The following is a 21,559-nucleotide window of genomic DNA, read 5'->3' on the forward strand; positions in this document are numbered from 1 at the left end:
TTTATTGAGGAGTAGTATAATAAAAATATAAATGAAGTGCAGAAGTTTTTTAAATAATATTCTGGAAGGAGATTCCACCTCTGGATGGTGATGCAAGTACAGTTAGGAGAATCTGTCAGATAAAATACTATAGTCAGTGCATTGGAGGGAGAGCCAAAACATCAAGTTTGCACTTGAGTAAGTATAAAAGTGATGACTTGAATCAGGTATAAATAGTATGACAACTAAGTATGAAATTATCATAAAAGCTGATATGAGTCATCACTTTGATACTTGAACAAGCTCAAATTTTATGTTCAGTCTCAACTTTTGATGAACAGACTAGATTAACATCAAATAAATATTCTAATACAAGCAATATTTCGTGCAAAATACCAAGTTCAAATATTTTTCTAATTTATCATATTTGAACAAATGAATAAGTTCAGATTATGACGTAACATGTGTCAGGGTTGCATGTTACTTAGAACTAAGGATATACATTTTTAAAATCTAAAATTTTAGAAAGAAGTATGGATTTCTGACATTGCAAAAAATATTGACAGATATTTGGTATTATCGGTACTGTAGTAGTAAATATAGCACACATTCAAATTCAAATTTATTTTCTAAAAAGCATACACAATTATAATATTATAATATCTAAAAATAATACAAGAAAACTATTAAATTATATAAAAAACTGCAATATATTTTTATGTCCATCTATGTTTAAGGAGTAGCCTACAAGGTAAAACCTGTGCGTAGACTAGCAGAATATATTAGTATACTGTACTTGCATCACCATCCAGAGGTGGAATCTCCTTCCAGAATATTATTTAAAAAAGTAGTATAAGTTGCAGAATATATTTATTTAATATAAACTAAGAACTTACAACCAAATTGAGAACAAGGATTAGTGGAACTTACACACAAAATATAATTTTGTAGATTAGTCAATGATAAAATTAGATGAAAGTTAGTACACAATAATTATTCTATGATAAAAAACAAAACATAAAACAAGTAACAGTAGGTGCCTAGAATTATACATATAATGTGATATTTACCACATCACACATAATGTGATATTTGGTAAATATTACAGTATCAAATGTCCTCAGTTTCTATTCATATAGCTTTCATTAGATATTTAAAGTTATTATTATACAGTAATAATATTCCAGCAGTATGTTAAACTGCAATTTCTAATAGAAAAATCTTCCATTTATGTAATTTTGAAGCAGTGGCGGCAAAATGTGGGCTACTAACACACACTCTGGTAGTGAAAGTTTCAACTCACAATGATTGAGTCCGTTTTATAACACTAGATTGCAGGAATATGCACCAACTTTCATTAAGGACTACCTTTCTATATAGACCTTTCTATATAATACTAGTAGTTCTGTGAACAGTAGACCTCACGCAGTTTTCTCATCCACAAGTATCTGATGTCACCTGTTCTAGTTGATTCAGTAGAACCACAATTCACAGTTGAATCATAATTTACTCTTAAAAATGTTATTTGTTTACTCCAAGTTCAAAAACTCACTTATGTTAATAAACTCAGTTCACGTTTGAATTTGTATCCCATAATCATTTATCCAGTTCCGTGATAATCTTTCCATCTGATAAAAATATTTCTCAAATATTTTAATATTATTATTTTTTTTTAATCAAGAATATTATAATTTCTTCAGCATTATTTAGTTCATTTAATCGTTTTTTATTTTATTTTCAATCACCTACAAATATTATATTTGTTTATTAAATTTGTTTTTCAAATGTGAGAATATTGATACTGATATGGGCACGCATCATGAAAAATATTGAAACCCTACCTTATAGAAATAGACACACCAGACATGTGTGTAATGCATGCAATGAATAATCCACTTGTCAGTTGATTGATTATGAATAATTATATAGTTAAGAAAACCGCACATCGATATCTCAAACCTTTCAAAAGTTATTCTCATTCAAAGATACTGATATCATCGATCTATCTATCATCTTCTACACTATAATAAATTAAAGAACTAGCTTATACACGTACTATATACACTTATATACTAGCGTATACATGTGTAAAGGATAGGAAAATTATGTTTGACGCATCATCACGTCTGAACTATTGGACTGATTCACTTGAAATGTTGCATATAAATTCTTATTTAACCGAGTATTCTTATAGGCCTATTTTCAATTCTTCTAGATTCCATTACGTCAAGTTTTAAAGTAGACCCCTGCGGAGCACAGGTTACCTGCTAGTATCAAATATAATAATCAAATATTAATTCAACATTATAACGTGGACCTTCTTTAAAAAGTAACATAGCCAACACTTTTCTTAATCATCTGTGCTCCGTCCATCTGCATCCAAGCTCCGCAAGGGTCTAATAAATAACTTGACAAACTGAAAACTTGTAGAATTGAAAATAGGCTTGTAACCATCCTCAGTAAATTAAGAATCTATATGCAGAATTTCAAGTTTATCAGTTCAGTGTTTCAGACGTGATGCTGCATCAAACATAATTTTCCTTTCCCGTACGTGTAGCCTATAAGCCAGTTCTTTACTTTAATATAGTATAGACTAGCAGGTAACCCGTGCTCCGCAAGGGTCTATTTTGAAACTTGACAAACTGGAAACTTGACGTAATGAAATCTTGAAGAATTAAAAATAGGCCTATAACCATCCTCAGTATATTAAGAATCTCTATGCAAAATTTCATTTTAATCTGTATATAAATTCAGACGTGATGATGCTTCATTCTTGTATTTTCTTTCCTGTACATGTACAAGCCAATTCTTTATTATATTATGGACTAGCCGTCAGGCTCGCTTCGCTCGCCATATCCGTCTAGCCAGGGGGCTCCGCCCCCTGGACCCCCGACTGGATGGTCCAGGAATGAGATCAGCAGGCTCGCTTCGCTCGCCTGCATTTTTCATTTGAGCATTTTTATCATATGTTAGGACGATCCAGTCGGGGGTCCAGACTATACGTCTGGCTAAACGGATATGGCGAGCGAAGCGAGCCTGACGGCTAGTAATATGATATTCCCAGGAATAGCTCTGATTGAAGTAGCAGTGCCCAATCAATTTTTCCGCGATAAATGCATTTCAATCTTCAACTTGGTGCCAACCTAACAAAGTCAACTCAACTTAATGCCAACCTGACAAAATTATTAATTTAGTTACCAGTTAACAACTGTTTTGAAGACGTACTCTCTCTAGATTATAGTTTTATATTAACATATGGTATGGCCTTTTTTCAATTATAATTAAGAGAATAAGAAGAATATACATGCTAAAAGACGAACTTTAAACTCTTAAAAACCACCCTTAGAGTTAAAATATTGCCAAAAGTTTTCTTAGTGCGCCTCTAAAGGGCCAACTGAACATACCTACCAAATTTGAACGTTTTTGGTCCAGTAGATTTTTAGTTCTGCGAGTGAGTGAGTGAGTGAGTCAGTCAGTCAGCCAGTCAGTGAGTGAGTGCCATTTCGCTTTTATATAATATATAGATTGATAGCTACCATAATATCACCTTCACGCAACTACTCGGGAGGTTCGAATCTTTTCTTTGGCAAGTGTGAACAAATGATAAAATAAATATCGAGTATCCATTAGCTTGAATTGGTTTGTTTTCAGATTGATTTCTTCAATGATGCATGTTTGATGCCTAGTGAGATCGGACTCCCTGGCTTGAATGGTTCGTAGTCTCTCAGCTTAGACTGGCCACTAACGGTAGAACATGCATGATACACATAGTTCTGGCCGCAACGCAACATGTTAACGTCACACCTCCAAGTGGGCACCTGCTGTTCGCATATCCCGTGAGGTATGACACGCGAGCTTCTACCCATCGGCACTGCCAAGTCGGTAGGCGAGTATCACAGGGAAGTTTAGCATGTATTGCAGTGGAACCACCCCAACTGACTGTGCACCTCGGTCAGGGCATTGTGCAGTTCCGACCGTACGTGGGCCTGGTCGGGGCCCGGATGTATCCTCTAACTCGTCTACAGGCCAGGCAAAATACTCGTAGCTCCCAATTTTGTATACGTCTCCAAGGTGGGCGCTTGCACGTCCACCCCACAGGTGCCCAAAAGGGGACGCGAGCGTTTCGGAAAGAAGTACCAGTGAGAGGAGGTTTTCGACATGCTGTTTCAGTTTAGTACAAGTTCAGTTTCAGTTTTTCAGGTCTTCACCGCAGTCAATGGACTGGGGAATTGTCGAATTCTGTCGAAGTATGATGCTACTTCCAGAGACGGAGGCGCGGGTAGCCGTCTAGTTGTCACCCCGACTGCTTGACACCTGGTAATTTTGGCCATAGGTGACTACTTGTACCCTCGTAAAAATATGGCATTGCCGTCAAGTTGTCCCCCAATTAGTTGACGCCTACTGGACCAAAGGTGCCAACTAGTCATGACCGTAAACGACAACTTGACAACTCGCACCCTCATGACAGGGTGTCCCCCCGACTAGTTGTCACCTCCTCAGAAAGTAGACAACTAGACGGGTATGGCTCACGTCTACTTGTCCCCTAAAAACCGGGGTTTAAAGGGGACAAGTAGTCGGGGTGTCAAGTAGTCGGGGTGTCAAGTAGTCGGGGTGTCAAGTAGTTGGGGTGGCACCTAGTCGCGTACCGGGAGGCACTACCCGAGTCCCAAAGTCTGGGGTCCTACAGTCTGGCGCATAGGAATTTCGCATGCCTGCTACTTCCAGAGACGAGGGTACCCTGATTTCCATAGTCTGGTCTCTCACTGGCTAACCCCGGACAGCCTTCACTGTGCCCAGCTACTCCCAGAGACGGAGAAATCAGGTGACTCGGTCGAACCATGAACCTCCCATATTCTGGAGCCTTCACCCACCCGTACACCCATAAGCCAGGCTACTTCCAGGGACAGATGAGTCATACACACACACAGTCGTCATACATTAGTTCATCACAGCAACATCTTTTGAGGTTAGGTTTTGAATGTCCGATTTTTGTTGTTTATTTTTCTTCGCTGCTTGTGATAAGTATTTGGGTTATTTACCTTTGATTTGTTAGGTTGTTAAATTTTGGCAATAAAGATTTGAATTGAATTAGAATTATTACTAGAACTCTATAGAGAATAATATTCAAAGTCTGAAATCGTGTTCATAAGTAATGTACTAAACTATCAAAATAAATTTTCAAGTAGATTATTTATTGTTTATTTTATATTAGAGGCCTTTCACTGATGATGAACATGTGTATGTGCATGATAAACATGCATGTCATGCATGTTCTAAAGTTATTGGCTAGTCTTTTTATTCAGTACAAGCAGGTAACCCATGCTCCACTAGGTCTATTTTAAAACTTGAGAAAAATGAAAACTTGACCGAGTGGAATCTTGAAGAGTTTGAAATAGGCCTAAAACCATCCTCGGTTATTTAAGAACATATTTAAAAATTTCAAGTTAATTAGTCCAGTAGTTTAGACATCATTTGAAGTTAGTAGATCTGTCAAACATAATTTTCCTATCCCGTACATGTATGAGCCAGTTCTTTCCTTTATCATAGAATAGATAAGTTCTTCAACTTGGTGCTAACCTAATGACGTGACAGAGCTCAAATCGTGTTTAGAAACTTTTCTCAACTTGATGCCAACCTGACAAAATTGGTTATTAATTTAGTTGCCTATTCCAACCATCTGTTTCGAAGTGGTAGTCTCTCCATATTATAGTTCTATATTAACATGAATGGTATGTATTTATGTTCCATGAATAAGATTTAAACATTAATTCTGAAAAATCTAGAAGGAAAATTGAAGTTTGGGCTTCGAGGTGCACGAGATTGATATTTTTAGAATCTATGTAGAAAATTTGGAAATCTAAATCATTCCCGTTTTTCCGGTAAGCAATCCACAAGTTGACATGTTTTGATGCGAACAAACACAACCCTACTTTCTCTTATTATATAGATGGAAAACTACCATAATATCACCTTCTCGCAACTTCTCAGGGAGTTCTTAATTTTACTTTGGCAAGTAAGAGCTAATAGTAAGAAGAATATCCATAAACTTGAATGATTCATAGAGCCTCACATAGCTATTATATTGCTACTTGAACGTAGGCTAATCATAGTTTGTCCATGACAGAAAGTACTTTACCTACTCAAGTAATTCTGATTGTTCGACGAACAATTCGCTTTGCTTTGGCAAGTAGACCTAAGAACTAATGCTATAGTGAGGTCCACGTTATAATGGCAGTGTTTAAGTAGCAATTGTATAGCTATCCTTGACTATCATTCAACAAAGCGGATAGTCCTATCTCTTTCTCGCTTTTCTCTGTTACCAGATTGTTTTTTAACAATGTAGAAATATGATTAATTAACAAAATATTTAATCTTAATTATGGAAATTCATTATGAAATAATTGTAAAATATAATTTCTTGCTTGATAAAATATTGATTATTTCAAGCGAGAATGAACAGTTATTATTACATCAATAAACCTGTAAACAGATAAACAAATCAAATCAAATCGTTTTTTTATTTTGACAAAAAAAAAAAACACAACTCAGTGAAATAAAGATATAAACTTCTATACAGTTAGTTCCTGTCAAAATAAAAATACTACTTGCTAAATTATTTACAATTTGTATGCAAGTAGGAGGTCAGTGAAAAAAAGTTTTTAATGCTACATTCACACACACACACACACACACACACACTCACACATCTTTCTCTTTCAAGTTGGTATGTGCAAAAAAAGAAAAATAAGTATTATAATAGAATGGGAATCAGATACTTACAGAAAAATAACTCTCAATAGTTTCAGGCAGACATCCAGTAAGCCATTTTGATATTTGTTTTTTCAAAAGTATTTTGTTCTCAATATTTCTTATATAATCAGGTAGATAGTTGGAAACTTTTGGCCCCAAAAAGACAAAGGATTTCTGAAAAAAAGTGTTATACACTCTGGGATGTCTAGCTAAATTTTCAACTACTCTTCTAGTTCTGTATACATTATCATTCTCGAACATTTGCCGACTTCGATTGCCTGATAACATGTAAAAGGATGATAAGACTTTGAAAACATATTTATAGCGCAATGGCAAACAATCGAAAAATTTAAAGATAGGAAAAGAGTGTTCGATCCTGCAAGACAGAACAAGATAGAGGATCGGCAACGTTGTTCTCGTATCTTTCTCCACTGCCATAATAACGTGGACCTAAGAATATCGAGGATACATTAGCTTCGTAGAGACTTGAACCGCTATTATTGTGCTACTTGAAAATATCCCTGGTTTGTCTACAAAAAAAAGAACTTCACCTGAATATTGTTGGTGGCGCCATTAGATTGTTGGTGACGTGTGTGTGTGAATGTGTGAGAGTGTGAGTATGTTGGCTGAATCAAGTGTAGTAGTAGGAAGAGGGGTGGGAAGCAAGGGGTCAGAGACTGGAAATTAGTCTGGCTGGGCTGAGGGTGTTGAGGGGGGTTTTGGTGCTGGTGATGGGCGCAATTTCAGTTGAGTCGGGCTGAGCTCCGCCATTGCCATCGCGATACGCCATCGAGAAGAGCTTAACGAAGCGCACCCAAATTTGATTTTCTTCCACCACCCCAACCCCCCAAACTCAATGTTATCGACGAATGCTCAACCCCCCCCCCCAATAACCGGCTACCCTCCCTCCTTGACACACAGACAAAGCCTTGCGCTTGCAGTCCTCACGTCACGTCCTTTTTGACAAACATCCATTATTAAGGCATCTTCTGTCTACATTCGGCGTATAAATTTCGCTTAACGAGCTGAACAAACGCGATACTGGCTCCTTCCAATCCCCCCCCCCAATCACAATCATATGCCACCTTAACTTTGTCGAGTTTCTTTCTTCTTCTTCTCTTCTTCTCTTCTTCTCTTCTTCTCTTCTTCTCTTCTTCTCTTCTTCTCTTCTTCTCTCTTCTCTTCTTCTCTTCTTCTCTCTTAGTGTTGTACAATAGAATAAGAATAGAGTAATCTATCTATACTATTATAAAGGAAAGAACAGGCTTATACACATACGGGATAGGAAAATTATGTTTGACACATCATCACGTCTGAACTACTGGACCGATTAACTTGAAATTCTGCATATAGATTCTTGATTAAACGAGGATGGTTATAGGTCTGTTATCAATTCTTCAAGATTTCATTACATCAAGTTTTAAACGGAGCACGGGCTAGTGATAAATAAGTGAGAGCTGGTTCTTCGAATGAAGAGAACCGGCTGACAAGTCCTAGTACATATTGAATGAAAAAGACTAAGAAATTGTCAAAAACCACAGATTTATTGATTCCCAACTAGAGTTTTGATTTTCATGTTAAAAATAATATATGTACTAGGTTTTTTCCCTTTTTGAGAAGTTGATATTGTGGTAATTATTCATATTGAATGAAAAAGACTAAGAAATTGTCAAAAACCACAGATTTATTGATTCCCAACTAGAGTTTGATTTTCATGTTAAAAATATATGTACTAGGTTTTTTCCCTTTTTGTGTAGTTGAGGAGTTGATATTGTGGTAATTATTCATATTGAATGAAAAAGACTAAGAAATTGTCAAAAACCACAAATTTATTGATACTTAGAAAGATCGGTTATTAAAAAGCAACCAGTTTCGGTGCTCACATCATTTTCAAGTTTCAAAAATATTTACGTTTTCTCAAAAATCTATTTTTAATTCGTTCAACCTCAAGCTTATATGCAGTGCAAGATATGGATGCCATACCCCTGAGCAATAGTTCAATTAACTTTTCACAAGAGTGTTGTACAATAGAATAAGAATAGAGTAATCTATCTATACTATTATAAAGGAAAGAACAGGCTTATACACATACGGGATAGGAAAATTATGTTTGACACATCATCACGTCTGAACTACTGGACCGATTAACTTGAAATTCTGCATATAGATTCTTGATTAAACGAGGATGGTTATAGGTCTGTTATCAATTCTTCAAGATTTCATTACATCAAGTTTTAAAATAGATCCTTGCGGAGCACGGGCTAGTCATAAATAAGTGAGAGCTGATTCTTCGAACGAAGCGAATCTGCTGACAAGCCCTAGTACATTTCATTTCATTTCATTTATTTATCGTCACATTACATCAATTTTTGAGTAACCTTTGAATGTAAGACATACATTTCTTACATGAAAATCAAACTCTAGTTGGGAATAAAAAATCACTCCAAGATTTCCGAAATTTCCAACTCTCTGATTTTATAGATGGGAACATAATATGGATCACTTTGCCTTGTGAAAGACACAGTTGCGCATTTGTTGACACTAATCTAGATTCTCCTGCACCAAGAGAACACATGATCCAGACCACTGTGAAGCAAGTAGCAATCCACCTCTGACTTAATTACCGTATGTAGTTACAAACCCGCAACATCAGTGTATAAACTTGAAAAAAGTTAAGAATTATGAGTTATTCTTAGGAGTATTTCTTAGTGGATAAAGAAGAGCTAAATTATTTAGCATCAATTTATTATTGAATCTGAAGAGAAGATTCCGATCTATTCACATAGACAGTAGATTTGACTTTGAAAATCAAATGACAGTGATTTTTGATGTGTCGTCTAATTTTTATTCTCCAAAACATGGATGATGGATATGAGTATCCATCAGTTTCTTTAAAACTAAGTGCAGGTTGCACAAAAGCCGGTTAAGTTTTAATCCTGATTAATTCCACGGTAATCAATCAGGAAAGCCGTCTTATCAAAAAGGCCTTCTCTGATTGGTTCTCGTGAAATTAATCACGGTTAAAATTGTTTAAAATTTAACTGTCTTTTGTGCAACTGAGCCTAAGCATCAAACAGAATACAGTAATGAAGTCTGAATAAAAGTAATGATTGAATTGACATGGAAGTATAAAGAATTTTTATACCTTATGTTACAGGCTTCATTTTTTTTATAATAGGTCTAAAACTGATACACTCCCTCAAATTGAAAATATCTGGAAGATCACAATGTTACTGCTCATAGTTTTTTGAGTTAGTTCTCATGTTTATTCATATACTCGCTCAGACTGAAAATATCTAGAAAAGCAGGTAGAGCAAAATGCTTCTTCTGTTTATAATTTTACAGTTCTTATTGAAGTTCTCATTTGGATCATATCCGAATTAAATTCATGTTGAAGATTTTGGAATTCTTTCGTTTCACAGTGATCATGACAGAGCTATGACTATGACGATTATTCCAAGTTATCTGTTGTCATAACGACTGAGGTGAAGGATTGAAGAGGATTCTACTGATACCTAGTTTTAATACGGTTGGCATAAGAAACAACATTATTTGGTATAGGGCATTTATGTTCCAAATTCCATTGTTTGTTCAAGCCGATAGACCTCGTAGTTCTTTTTCGTGAAGCTATGTGGTGCTGGTAGTCTCATACTAGGCAGTTAATACAATCTCACCCGTTCAAGAAAGTAATGATCAACAATAGTTGACAGTAATCAACAATTATATGTGAATTAAATTTGCATAATTTAAATAATAGTGAAATTTGGAACACAAACGACCTACACCATGGAGTATCTTCTGATGCTATATTTTCTCTTTGCTATGAACACACATATTCATGTGTGTTTTCCTATTCATATAAGTGGGTCGTACTTATATAATTCACCTATTTCTATATGTCCCATTTATCTTAATACTGCTATTTCTATATGTGCATCGCTTCTTTCAGCAATTTCAGTCTCTTGTTACTTTCCATTGATCTTGACTCTGGTGAAGTGATTCTGTAACAAAATATAAGTTATCTCCTTTCTAAATACTTTCTTAGCCTATATATACTCCTATGTAATCCTTCCTACATAGGTATCTCCTTCCTATATCTTCTTCCTTCTAGTAGGGTATAGCTATCTTCCTTCTTATAGATATCCTCCTTGTTATATAGGTATCCTCCTCTCTATGTAGGTATTCTTCTTCCGATATAGGTATTATCCTCATTCTATGTATCCTCCTTCCTATATAAATATCCTTCTTTCTATATATAGATATCCCCCTTTCTATATAGATATGCCCCTTTCTATATAGGTATCCTTCTTTCTATTTAGGAGTCTCCTTCCTATATGAGTTTCTCACTTTCTATAAGGGAATCCTTTGTATATAGGTATCCTAAGTTATATATACGTGCTTCAAATCTAAGACCTCCCTGTTTATAGGAAGAGGAAGAGCCAATCTATTTTCGTGGAAGAAATTACAGATTAGATATTTCTGTAAAAGATTGAATGAACGGTGGTGGTGCAAGTAGCTGTGGTAAGTGGGGAGCTTTCACACACTTGTCGAAACGGACGTCTGAGAATCGTAAAACGCCGCTGAGGCGGGGTGGTACGCAGGTCGAAGATTGCTCCGCAAACGGATAAACGGCGGAGGTAATTTCTGGCCGTAAACAGCTTTTGAAATAGTTAGCAGGGTGTGTTGTTGGGGAAGGGTGGAATGGGAAGCCCCGCCCCCAAGGCTGGCCTGAGCCCGCCCCCCGAATTGAGAAACGCCACCTCAGTGCTCAGTGTGACACCACGTGAGGACCATGTCCTCGGACGAAGATCGCTGCTCTTCAGCTGGAGCTGGAGCTCCCAGCCAGCATCGGACTCAAAGGACGTCGTTCTGCATAGAGGCACTTCTGGCGCCTGAGAGCACTAGTCCCACGCCGGCTTCCAGACCCGCCGCGCAATTCCTAGTTCCCGCGGGATGCTCGCTGCTGCCTCCGGCCTCCGCCTTTCAGCCGCCTCCAAAGCATCAGATGCACCTCCAGCATCCTCAACATGTTCACCAGATGCATCTCGACTGGCTGGCTAGAGCCGGCATGTTTTATGCTTCTCCTAGACTTCACGATCTTGCCGGTAAGTCGGGCTGATCATACTCCTCTACATCACACAACATTTATTTATACTCATTGTTGATCTGCTTGAGAATAAAATTGAAAGTACACCATTATCTTTTTGTGTAGTTGAGAAGTTGATATTGTGGTAATTATTCATAGACTATTGAATGAAAAAGACTGAGAAATTGTCAAAAACCACTGATTTATTGATAATTAGAAAGACCGGTTTCGATTATTACACCATTGTCAATCTCTGATAAACTCTCTCTGATAATCTCGGAGTTTATCAGAGATTGACAATGGTATATTAACCGAAACCGGTCTTTCTAATTATCAATAAATCAGTGGTTTTTGACAATTTCTAAGTCTTTTTCATTCAATACACCATTATCTGTAAGTACACTTATTGTTTATCTACTTAGAACTGAAATTATCAAACCTACACCTACATCTAACAGTTCACACCACAGTAGCTCAAAGTATGCCAAATTTATCTGTATGTATAGGCTACTCATTGTTTATTCTACCCAAACAAATACTAAAAAATCACACCACATTATCACAAAGTATTACTTACTTATCCTTGCGCTACAGCCCGATGTGGGCTTTGGCCTCCTCCACAATCTGCCTCCAAGCGTCTCTGTCTGCTGCCTTTCGCCTCCAACCTCTCACTCCCATCGCTCTCAAGTCTCTTATAACAAAGTATTACCACAGTAGTATCTCAAAGTACGACAAATTTATCTGTCCAAACATACACAGTATTGTCTTTCTTCGTTATAGGGCTACTCTTGAATATAATAAAATTAGAAATCTGAGTACCTTTTTTAAATGTGTTTACTCACAACATGATTCGGCTATGGTGCCATTATCAAGTCGATGCTTCATAATTGCATCATAGCCGGAACATGTGGGGGAAAACAATTTTAAGAGTACTTCGATTTTTATTTCTATTTCTATACACTGTATTACTGTATATTTCTATACCACTGTAATGACTGTATCATAATAATACACTGTTATAATTTGTCTGTATTTATACTCTTGTTGATCTGCACTATCCCACATTAGCTCTACCCAAACTATACTCAAAAATTACACCGCAGTACAACAAAGTATAAAAAAGGTATTATAAAACACAGAAATAACTCAAAGTACGCCAAATTTATCCGTATGAAAACTTTGCACTGCCCACCTACTTGCTCTTCCTAAAAGATACACTACAACAAAGTTCTAACACAGTATTATACAAAAATAGCTCAAAGTACGCCAAATTTATCCGTATGAATGAATACTTTGCACTGCCCACTATCTGCTCTTCCCAAAAGATACACTACAACAAAGTTCTAACACAGTATTATACACCATAGTATTAACTCAAAGTACGCAAATTTATCTGATAGTGGACTCATTGTTGATAGGCCTATACTGTCCCCCATCTGCTCTACCCAAACTAACACTCAAAAATTGTTTCTTTAGCTTTGAGTAATGTGAAGGTTTAGGTGCTGCGTAGCTCCTACCAGAGTAAAATGGAATTTCCTGAATAATTTTCTGATATACAAATTTATCTGATTGTAGACTCATTGTCTCTTTTCTGTATGGGGCTACTTTTATAGAAATAGAAAGAAAAAGAAAAATCTTAGTAGCCTTCTTGAAATATTTAATCACAACATGTTTCGGACATTGATGCCGAAGTGAATAAATATTTCAAAAAGGGTACTAAGATTTTTATTTTTCTTTCTATTTTCTGATATCACTTGAATGAAATTTTTTTATATAAATAATAAAGAGATTAAAACTTTCTCATACCGTATCACTTACATAGAGATGGAAATTCGAATAGGAAAACCATGTGTGTACTTACATCATTTATATAGGTAACCAGTTCGCTTGGAATTGTAAATTCATTTTTATCTAGTTTTTAGATTGTCAACACACTGAACACTGCTTGGAGGCAAGCTGTTAATGGTAGACGAAATTTATTGTATGGAAGCTCTGATCAAATTATGCTGATCACCTTCATTCTATTGAGATTTTGAAGAATAGAATACCACTAAACACCAATAAAAGAATACAAATACAATGAAACACCAATCCAAATACTTTTTCGTCCGCTTAGGGAAGTATTGTCAAGCCCTGCTCGGATCTCCGCGAAAATTTTCCTGAGAGTTTCCATACTTGAGAGCCCACTTTTCCTAAGGTTTTCGAGTCCGTATTCAGTAGAGTCAAGTTTTCTCTTCAACAGTTATTGATTGCACGAGCAAATCAATATGAAATATACACACTGCATGTGTGACAAAACATGCATGAATTGATTTTTCTACTGTCAAAGTGCAACAAACCTTTTACGATAGAATATATCTTGGACTTTGTCATCTATAAATTTGGTAGAAAAATAGCACAAGTACTACCTTATTATTTCATCTTTCAATGTTATTACATTAGTGTTATTTGCATTGTAAATAAATAAATGAATAAATAAATAAAATATGAGAGTGGGAGTTGAATATCAACTACCGTAAGTGATTACATTAGTATTAAATTACAACTAACTACAACCCTACATACATTCACGAACTTCGAGAGTCGATTTGAATCTAAACTGTACCTTGATGGTTAACTTGTTAAACCACATTTGTATATTTAGTGCGCCTACTGTAACCCAAATCTAAACATTTCACTCTTTGGTTTTCTCCATAAAGTTTGAACGTAATTTGAAACAATATCATCACGGTAACGCAATTCGTCTCTTCAAAAACCTTTTCTATCGAAAATTCTTTCAAAGACTACGCCTTAGAATGTTATTGGGTTAGACCTAAAAAGAAAAACACTATGGTATCGTAATTCGTCATCATCTTTTCAAAAACCTTTTCCATCGATGATTCTATAATCTTATTTGTTTATTATTATTCTGACAAGAAAACACTGAATGGGAGAGAATAACTAAGGATACTCCTTGTACTATTCCTCTCCCAAATTTAGTTTACATTTTGAAAGTCTGAAATAATGTTATAATGTTACTTTCTTGAAATTTAGTCCATTTTCACTAAAAAAAACTAAGAATTTGAAGAGTTGACGGTTGAAGAACTGGATTAAAACACAAAAATCACACTCGAAACACCATTAATTGAAAAATGTTATTGCAATAGATCTGAACTAATACATTGATACTGATTTCCACACTTGTTACAATAACATCCAGAACATTTTAATTGTTGCTAACCTTTTTTAATACTACTTGTCTATCTCAACATATCTCTCAAATTTTCTTTGATACTTACCCACATTATTTATTCTACTATAAGGATTCAACTTTTTCTTTGCATTGATAATCATTTGATTAACTGAGCTCATATTCTTTGAGAAATATCACACAATTATCAAAATTAAATCAATTCCTTGTCATGTTTTATTAACTATTAAGCCAAAGATGGTTAGAAATGACATCGATGATCATATTCTTTGAGAAATACACAATAATCAAAATTAAATTAATTTCTGAACATGTTTTATTAACTATTAAGCCGAAGATGGTTAGAAATGACATCGATGCTCATATTCTTTGAGAAATATCACACAATTATCAAAATTAAATTAATTTCTGAACATGTTTTATTAACTATTAAGCCGAAGATTGTTAGAAATGACATCGATGATTAAGATGGGCCCACTCCCTTGGTACTGGAGAACAGATAGCGCGAACTTGATAACGGAGAAGACATGACCAATAACAATTTTTATGACATATCAAACTCCACTTCATAATATTATTGGCTACAAAATGAAGACTAGCCTTCGTGGGAAATTCCGAATCTGCCTCAACATCACTATTATCAGGGATCAAAATTACCCCTCCAATATTACTTTTCTAGTATTTATATATAATTTTTTTTGTAATAATTTTTAATAATGTATTTCCTGTATTCATGAGTGCGTTTGGGCTGTTATGCCTGTTGCACTCCTAGATTTTTGTAAGAATGAATAAATAAATAAATTAGTATTAGTGCTTATTCTCTATCTATAAATTATTATTTTTTTCCATTGTGCTATCAAATTCAATTTACTCTTCATTTAATTGCTCACAATAATTTTATAGTATAAATTATTTGCTGGGAGCAGCAGGGTACGGTACTAATAATAGTGAGATATAAGATATTAATAGAGCTTGAGATTTAGAATCCTGTTGTATCGTAGAAGATATAGTACCATATGTTAACCACCAAATATGCTCCCCTAGAGATTCCACACTGAAGCTCAAATAATCGTAAGCTAATATCTACGTGAAGAAGATACAATTTTATCTCATCTCTCATAATCATCCCCCTCACTCATTACCTACGCACAAGCCTAAGAGCTTATGTGGGCATCACTCTCAGTATATAAACTCTAATAAAATACCTTTCTGAGTGTTATTAGTGTGAAATATTATCATTGTGTATTATAAGGTTCTCTCATCAAAGCATATAGTTCAAAACTTTTAGGATTGATCCTATTATATACTCCTGTTGTAAACCTAATATTTAGAAGCGCCAAGTACATTAAAGGAGGAATAATATTCACCTAGCCCTATAATGTACTTGAGTGTGTTATAATACTCCACAATAGCGATGAAAAATAATTTCAATTTATAATATTGATTAACTTGAGATGAAAATTCTAATGCAACTTTTAAGTGTTCGTAGACATGAAAAGAATTAGTTATAAACAATTCTATCATTCTGTAAGTGTATTTCAATTTGATTCTATTTCATTTGTAGTTCAATTCCGATTTCAATGTGTGTATGATTAAATTTATGATAAACTCTAACGGAATAAGAAATTGAAGAACCACAAACAATTGTGACCTCTCGTATCTTTTTGAATAGTACTTAATGTGCAAAGTATTTGAACTGGGGAGGTTATATCATCTTAAGGTTACGAGATATTGTGAGGCAATGGTGATTTGGGGATATTTTCTGGATTCTCAGTGTCAAAAATACGGGTTTTATCATTCACCTCTAAAGTTGAAAATACTAATACCATAGAGAAACAATAGCATATTTAAGTAGATATCCCATGGTATAGGGCGTTTATGTTGTAACTTTTACTGTTATCTCAAGCTGATCCACGTAGTTCATTCCCGTGAAGCTTTATGACGCTGGTAGTCTCTCATATTGTGTCGTTCATACACTCTTACCCGGTCAAAACAGTAAAAATCGACGATAATCGACAGTAATCGGCTTGAGATAACAGTAAAAATCGACGATAATCGACAGTAATCGGCTTGAGATAACACTAAAAGTTGCGACATAAACGCCCTATACCATGGGTTATCTACTTACGCTATTGTTTCTCTATGCTAATACTGTCTACAACTGAATTGATCATACTCGAGAATTAAGTGTTAAAGTGTTAAAATATTAACTACTTGAAATAACACGAGATCCCAGAACTCAAAAAACTGATAAAATCATATAATTACCATTAAAGAAGAACACCATTTTCCAAGCAGAAGTATGTCAACGTTTAGTTGAGTGGGAGATCCTGTATGTTCACTCATATTTGTGTTTATTTTTTTTTGTCTGCGACAAATAAAGTTCCTTTTTTGTCAACCAGGATTTCAAGTGTTCTTTGCTACGAAATAAAGTACTAATCTTATTCAATTTAACAAATCTAACCTTAACAATATAGTCTTCATGCAATTGGGGTTGAGTATACATAAATATCCAACATGTTCGAATAAATCTTCATATAAGTCAAGTAATCACGCGAATGAATTCCTGGTGCATAGATTTTGAAGCCCTCCCTTCAATTTTTTCCTTATTAACTCTATTTCATTAAGAATCATGCAGATTCTTTTACTGATTGTAAAAGCTCCTTGTGTCTTCAATAATATTTCAAGCTGAGATTAAACCTTACAATAATTTATTAAGATAAAGAAGAAGAGATCCAAAAACCAAGAGTAATAGAGGATAGATTGGTATAGAATATTATTCAAATTTGTACAGTTCGAATTGAGACAATCCAAATGGTGAACAAGCTACTACACCAGATTGAGATATGAAACTTTCACGTTTTATGAATGGTTACAGAGATAGTAATCACGGATGTAAACACTTCCATTGTAAAGGGGCTGGTTAGGCTACCAGCTCAGTACGCCAGCCTACTGCAAAAGCCCCATGACATATAAGTAAGATAGGCCTACTGGAAACAAGAATACTAATACTATAACACTATATAGTAATACTATACTATATTATACTATACTAATACTAATGCTAATACTAATACTAATACTATATTATAGTAATACTATACTATCCTTGTACTGGCATTACTGTACAACTCCAAATAATATTCAATAAGTTAAATAGAGCCAACAGTGATGCTTTTTACTAGAATAATATATTCGTATTTGTATAGAGTCATGGTGATAATATACAGAATAGCAGACGCAGTAATGCTAGTTGTTCGATATCCAAGTAGCTCCAGATATGTTATTATATTATAGTTACTAGCCGTCAGGCTCGCTTCGCTCGCCATATCCGTCTAGCCAGACCCCCGACTGGATCTTCCAAGAATCGCTTCGCTCGCCTGCATATTTCATTTGAGCATTTTTATCATATGTTAGGACGATCCAGTCGGGGGTCCAGACTAAACGTCTCGCTAAACGGATATGGCGAGCGAAGCGAGCCTGACGGCTAGTAATATAATATTCCCAGGAATAGCTCTGATTAAAGTAGCAGTGCCCAATCAACTTTTCCGCGATAAATGCATTTCAATCTTCAACTTGGTGCCAACCTAACAAAGTCAACTCAACTTAATGCCAACCTGACAAAATTATTAATTTAGTTACCAGTTAACAACTGTTTCGAAGAGGTACTCTCTCTAGATTATAGTTCTATATTAACATATGGTATGGACATTCTTCAATTATAAATTAAGAGAATAAGAAGAACATACATTCTAAAAGACGAACTTCAAACCCTTAAAAACCACCCTTAGAGTTGAAATATTGCCAAAAGATTTCTTAGTGCGCCTCTAAAGGGCCAACTGAACATACCTACCAAATTTGAACGTTTTTGGTCCGGTATATATTTTTAGTTCTGCGAGTGAGTGAGTCAGTCAGTCAGTCAGTGAATGCCATTTCGCTTTTATATATATATAGATTTTATAAATTTAACTAATATATTATATTATAGTAGCTATAGAGATGTTATAGTATCAATGTTATTGAGCCTAAAAACATCATAAGCTCGCCATAAAAAAAGCATGCTACTCGAAAATAACATTTTCATTTTCAATCCTTTTACATTTATAGCGGTTTCTGCTGTTGTCTAGACTTAGAAGATATGATTTTTAATATACTTGATTTTTTCCATCATAATTTTAGAATCAAGATCATAAATCTGTGGCTTGGTGCAAAAACGATCAATGTAATTTTTTTTTCAAAAATGAGTTTAATACACTAATATCGATTATTTTCAGTTCCAGAAGTGCCAATGTCCTATCTCAAAGCAATAAAAAGTTATACAATTTATACTACCAATGTCATGATTTAGTAACTAAATTATAAATAACTGTTATTCCACTCTCAGTGTGCGAAAACTACCAATGAAGACATATGTTTTTGGATTGTCATTCATACTCTGTGCCAGAACTACCAATGTCGACTTTTGCACTTCTAGCACTCGCATTTCCGTATTGAAATGCCGTAGTTGGAAAATACAAGGTGAACTTTCAAGCTGATTTGTGAGAAAGTAGTTATTTCGACATAGGGAGTTCTTGCACCAAGGTACAGAAATAATCACGTCTTAACTGAAACATGGTTTTGGATCGCATGGGATTAATCTTCAATAGTTTTAGAATCTCCCCAACAGACATGTTTTTCTATTTTCATATCCTTTAATAGGAGGAAATTTATTTCTTGCTTTATGCTGGGATAGAACCTTGAAACTATTCACATCCAGTTAAAAAAATTCCATGTATCAATGGCTACATTCTATCAACAAACTTATTGATGAATTAAAACATACAAAGTCTCTGAAAACAATTTATTCAAGAAATGAAGAGATCATGAAATTCTACAGATATTGAGACAAGCTTTTCGTGTTTCCTTCCCAGTTCAATGTAACGAAAATCAACTGACAATGATGTTAGGAGTCTCCATGAAAGGGAGAGTCGCTCCTAAAGAGGTGACACAGTTGGTTTACATTTCAGGGAAAAGGGATGAGCCCTTGCTTGAAGGGAGGTGGGTGTTCTTCCCTACTTTATAGGTCCCCTATATTTGGTCCTACTCTATTTGGAGACTTGTACGTCACAAAGATAAATGGAAAATATATAGCAGGGAATAAAGGTGCCAGATTTCAATCTTCTACACACTTTTAAGTGAATTTTGAATGTTTGTCATTCACTTTTACTATTCATTACTCGTTAAATAATAACTGTTAATTTCACGATGAAGAGAAGGGCCGCTGAGGCTGGGGTTTCGTTTGTGCGTAAATACCGTCGTCGACTACGACAGGCTAAGGATCTCATATTGGATAGATTTCAATTCGTCCAAATAACCTAGAAGATTATGTTAAATCTTGTTTTAATGTAGGAGGTTGAGTTTATACTTTTAAATGGCAATATGTTGATATTATTTGAAATGTTTTGATTCTTGAATAATGAACACAAAATAACGGAAAGTTATTTGATCAGTGTTTTAGCACACTTGAAATTTGGACAATATGAATGTCAACAATGCTTGTCGTCGTCGACTGCGGAAGTTTTTGCACAAACGAAAATGTACCTTAACAGGTATTATCAGTTTTAAAATCACTTGCCGGTGATTCGGAACACACCGAAATCAATAGATTCATCCATCTATCACCTTCTCTCTCTCTTTACTCACTTACAAACTTAGGGCTCAAGTAGGTATTATCATACAGTGGAGATATTAAAGTATTAAGTTGAATAGAGTAAATATGTATTATTTGTCTCTGGTATTAACCTCAGCAAAAACGTTGTCTACTATTAAACTAACTAATCCATATATATATATATATATATATATATATATATATATATATATAAAAGAGAAATGGCACTCACTCACTGCTCACCTCACTCACTCACTCACTCACTCGCAGAACTAAAAATCTACCAAACCAAAAACATTCAAATTTGGTAGATATGTTCAGTTGGCCCTTTAGAGGCGCACAGATTTGGAAAAATTTCCAAAGATACGCCCAAAATCTGCGTTTTTCCAGCGTTTTTTAGAGTTTTCTCAGCTTTATCGAGAACAAATGAATAGAAATAATTGTTCAAATTTATTACAGAAGCTCAGCTAGGGTCTAATAATATTGTGTTAGAAGGAATTTGAAATAACGCCAAAGATACGCCCAAAATTAGCGTTTTTTGCGTTTTCTCAGTTCTTTCATCAAGTAATAGACAGAAAATGTTCAAATTTAGTACAGAAGCTCAGCTAGGGTCTAATAATATTGTGTTAGAAGGAATTTGAAATAACGCCAAAGATACGCCCAAAATTAGCGTTTTTTGCGTTTTCTCAGTTCTTTCATCAAGTAATAGACAGAAAATGTTCAAATTTGGTACAGAGGTTCTAAAAATTTTGTGATGAGGTGACTTTAATATTTCATCAAAGATACGCCCAAAATCAGCGTTTTTACAACGCTTTTCTGCGTTTTCTCAGTACTTTGACTATCTGATGGAATGAAGCATGCTCAAATGAAAAATGCAGGCGAGCGAAGCGAGCCCGCTGATCTC

General features: G+C 35.0%; 1 protein-coding gene across 1 annotated transcript in view; it reads left to right on the top strand.

Annotated features, from left to right (window-relative positions):
* The first annotated feature begins 11,477 nt into the window (after positions 1-11,477).
* The window catches only part of LOC111045879 (motor neuron and pancreas homeobox protein 1-like), a 63,534-nt gene continuing 53,452 nt past the window's right edge, over positions 11,478-21,559 (top strand). Inside the window, exon 1 of the mRNA XM_022331358.2 lies at positions 11,478-11,834. Coding sequence (XP_022187050.1) covers positions 11,522-11,834 — 313 coding nt within the window. The 5' untranslated portion in view covers positions 11,478-11,521. The remainder of the gene's footprint in view (positions 11,835-21,559) is intronic.

This window comes from Nilaparvata lugens, chromosome X, assembly GCF_014356525.2.
Source record: "Nilaparvata lugens isolate BPH chromosome X, ASM1435652v1, whole genome shotgun sequence".
NCBI classification, from domain to species: Eukaryota; Metazoa; Arthropoda; class Insecta; order Hemiptera; family Delphacidae; genus Nilaparvata; species Nilaparvata lugens.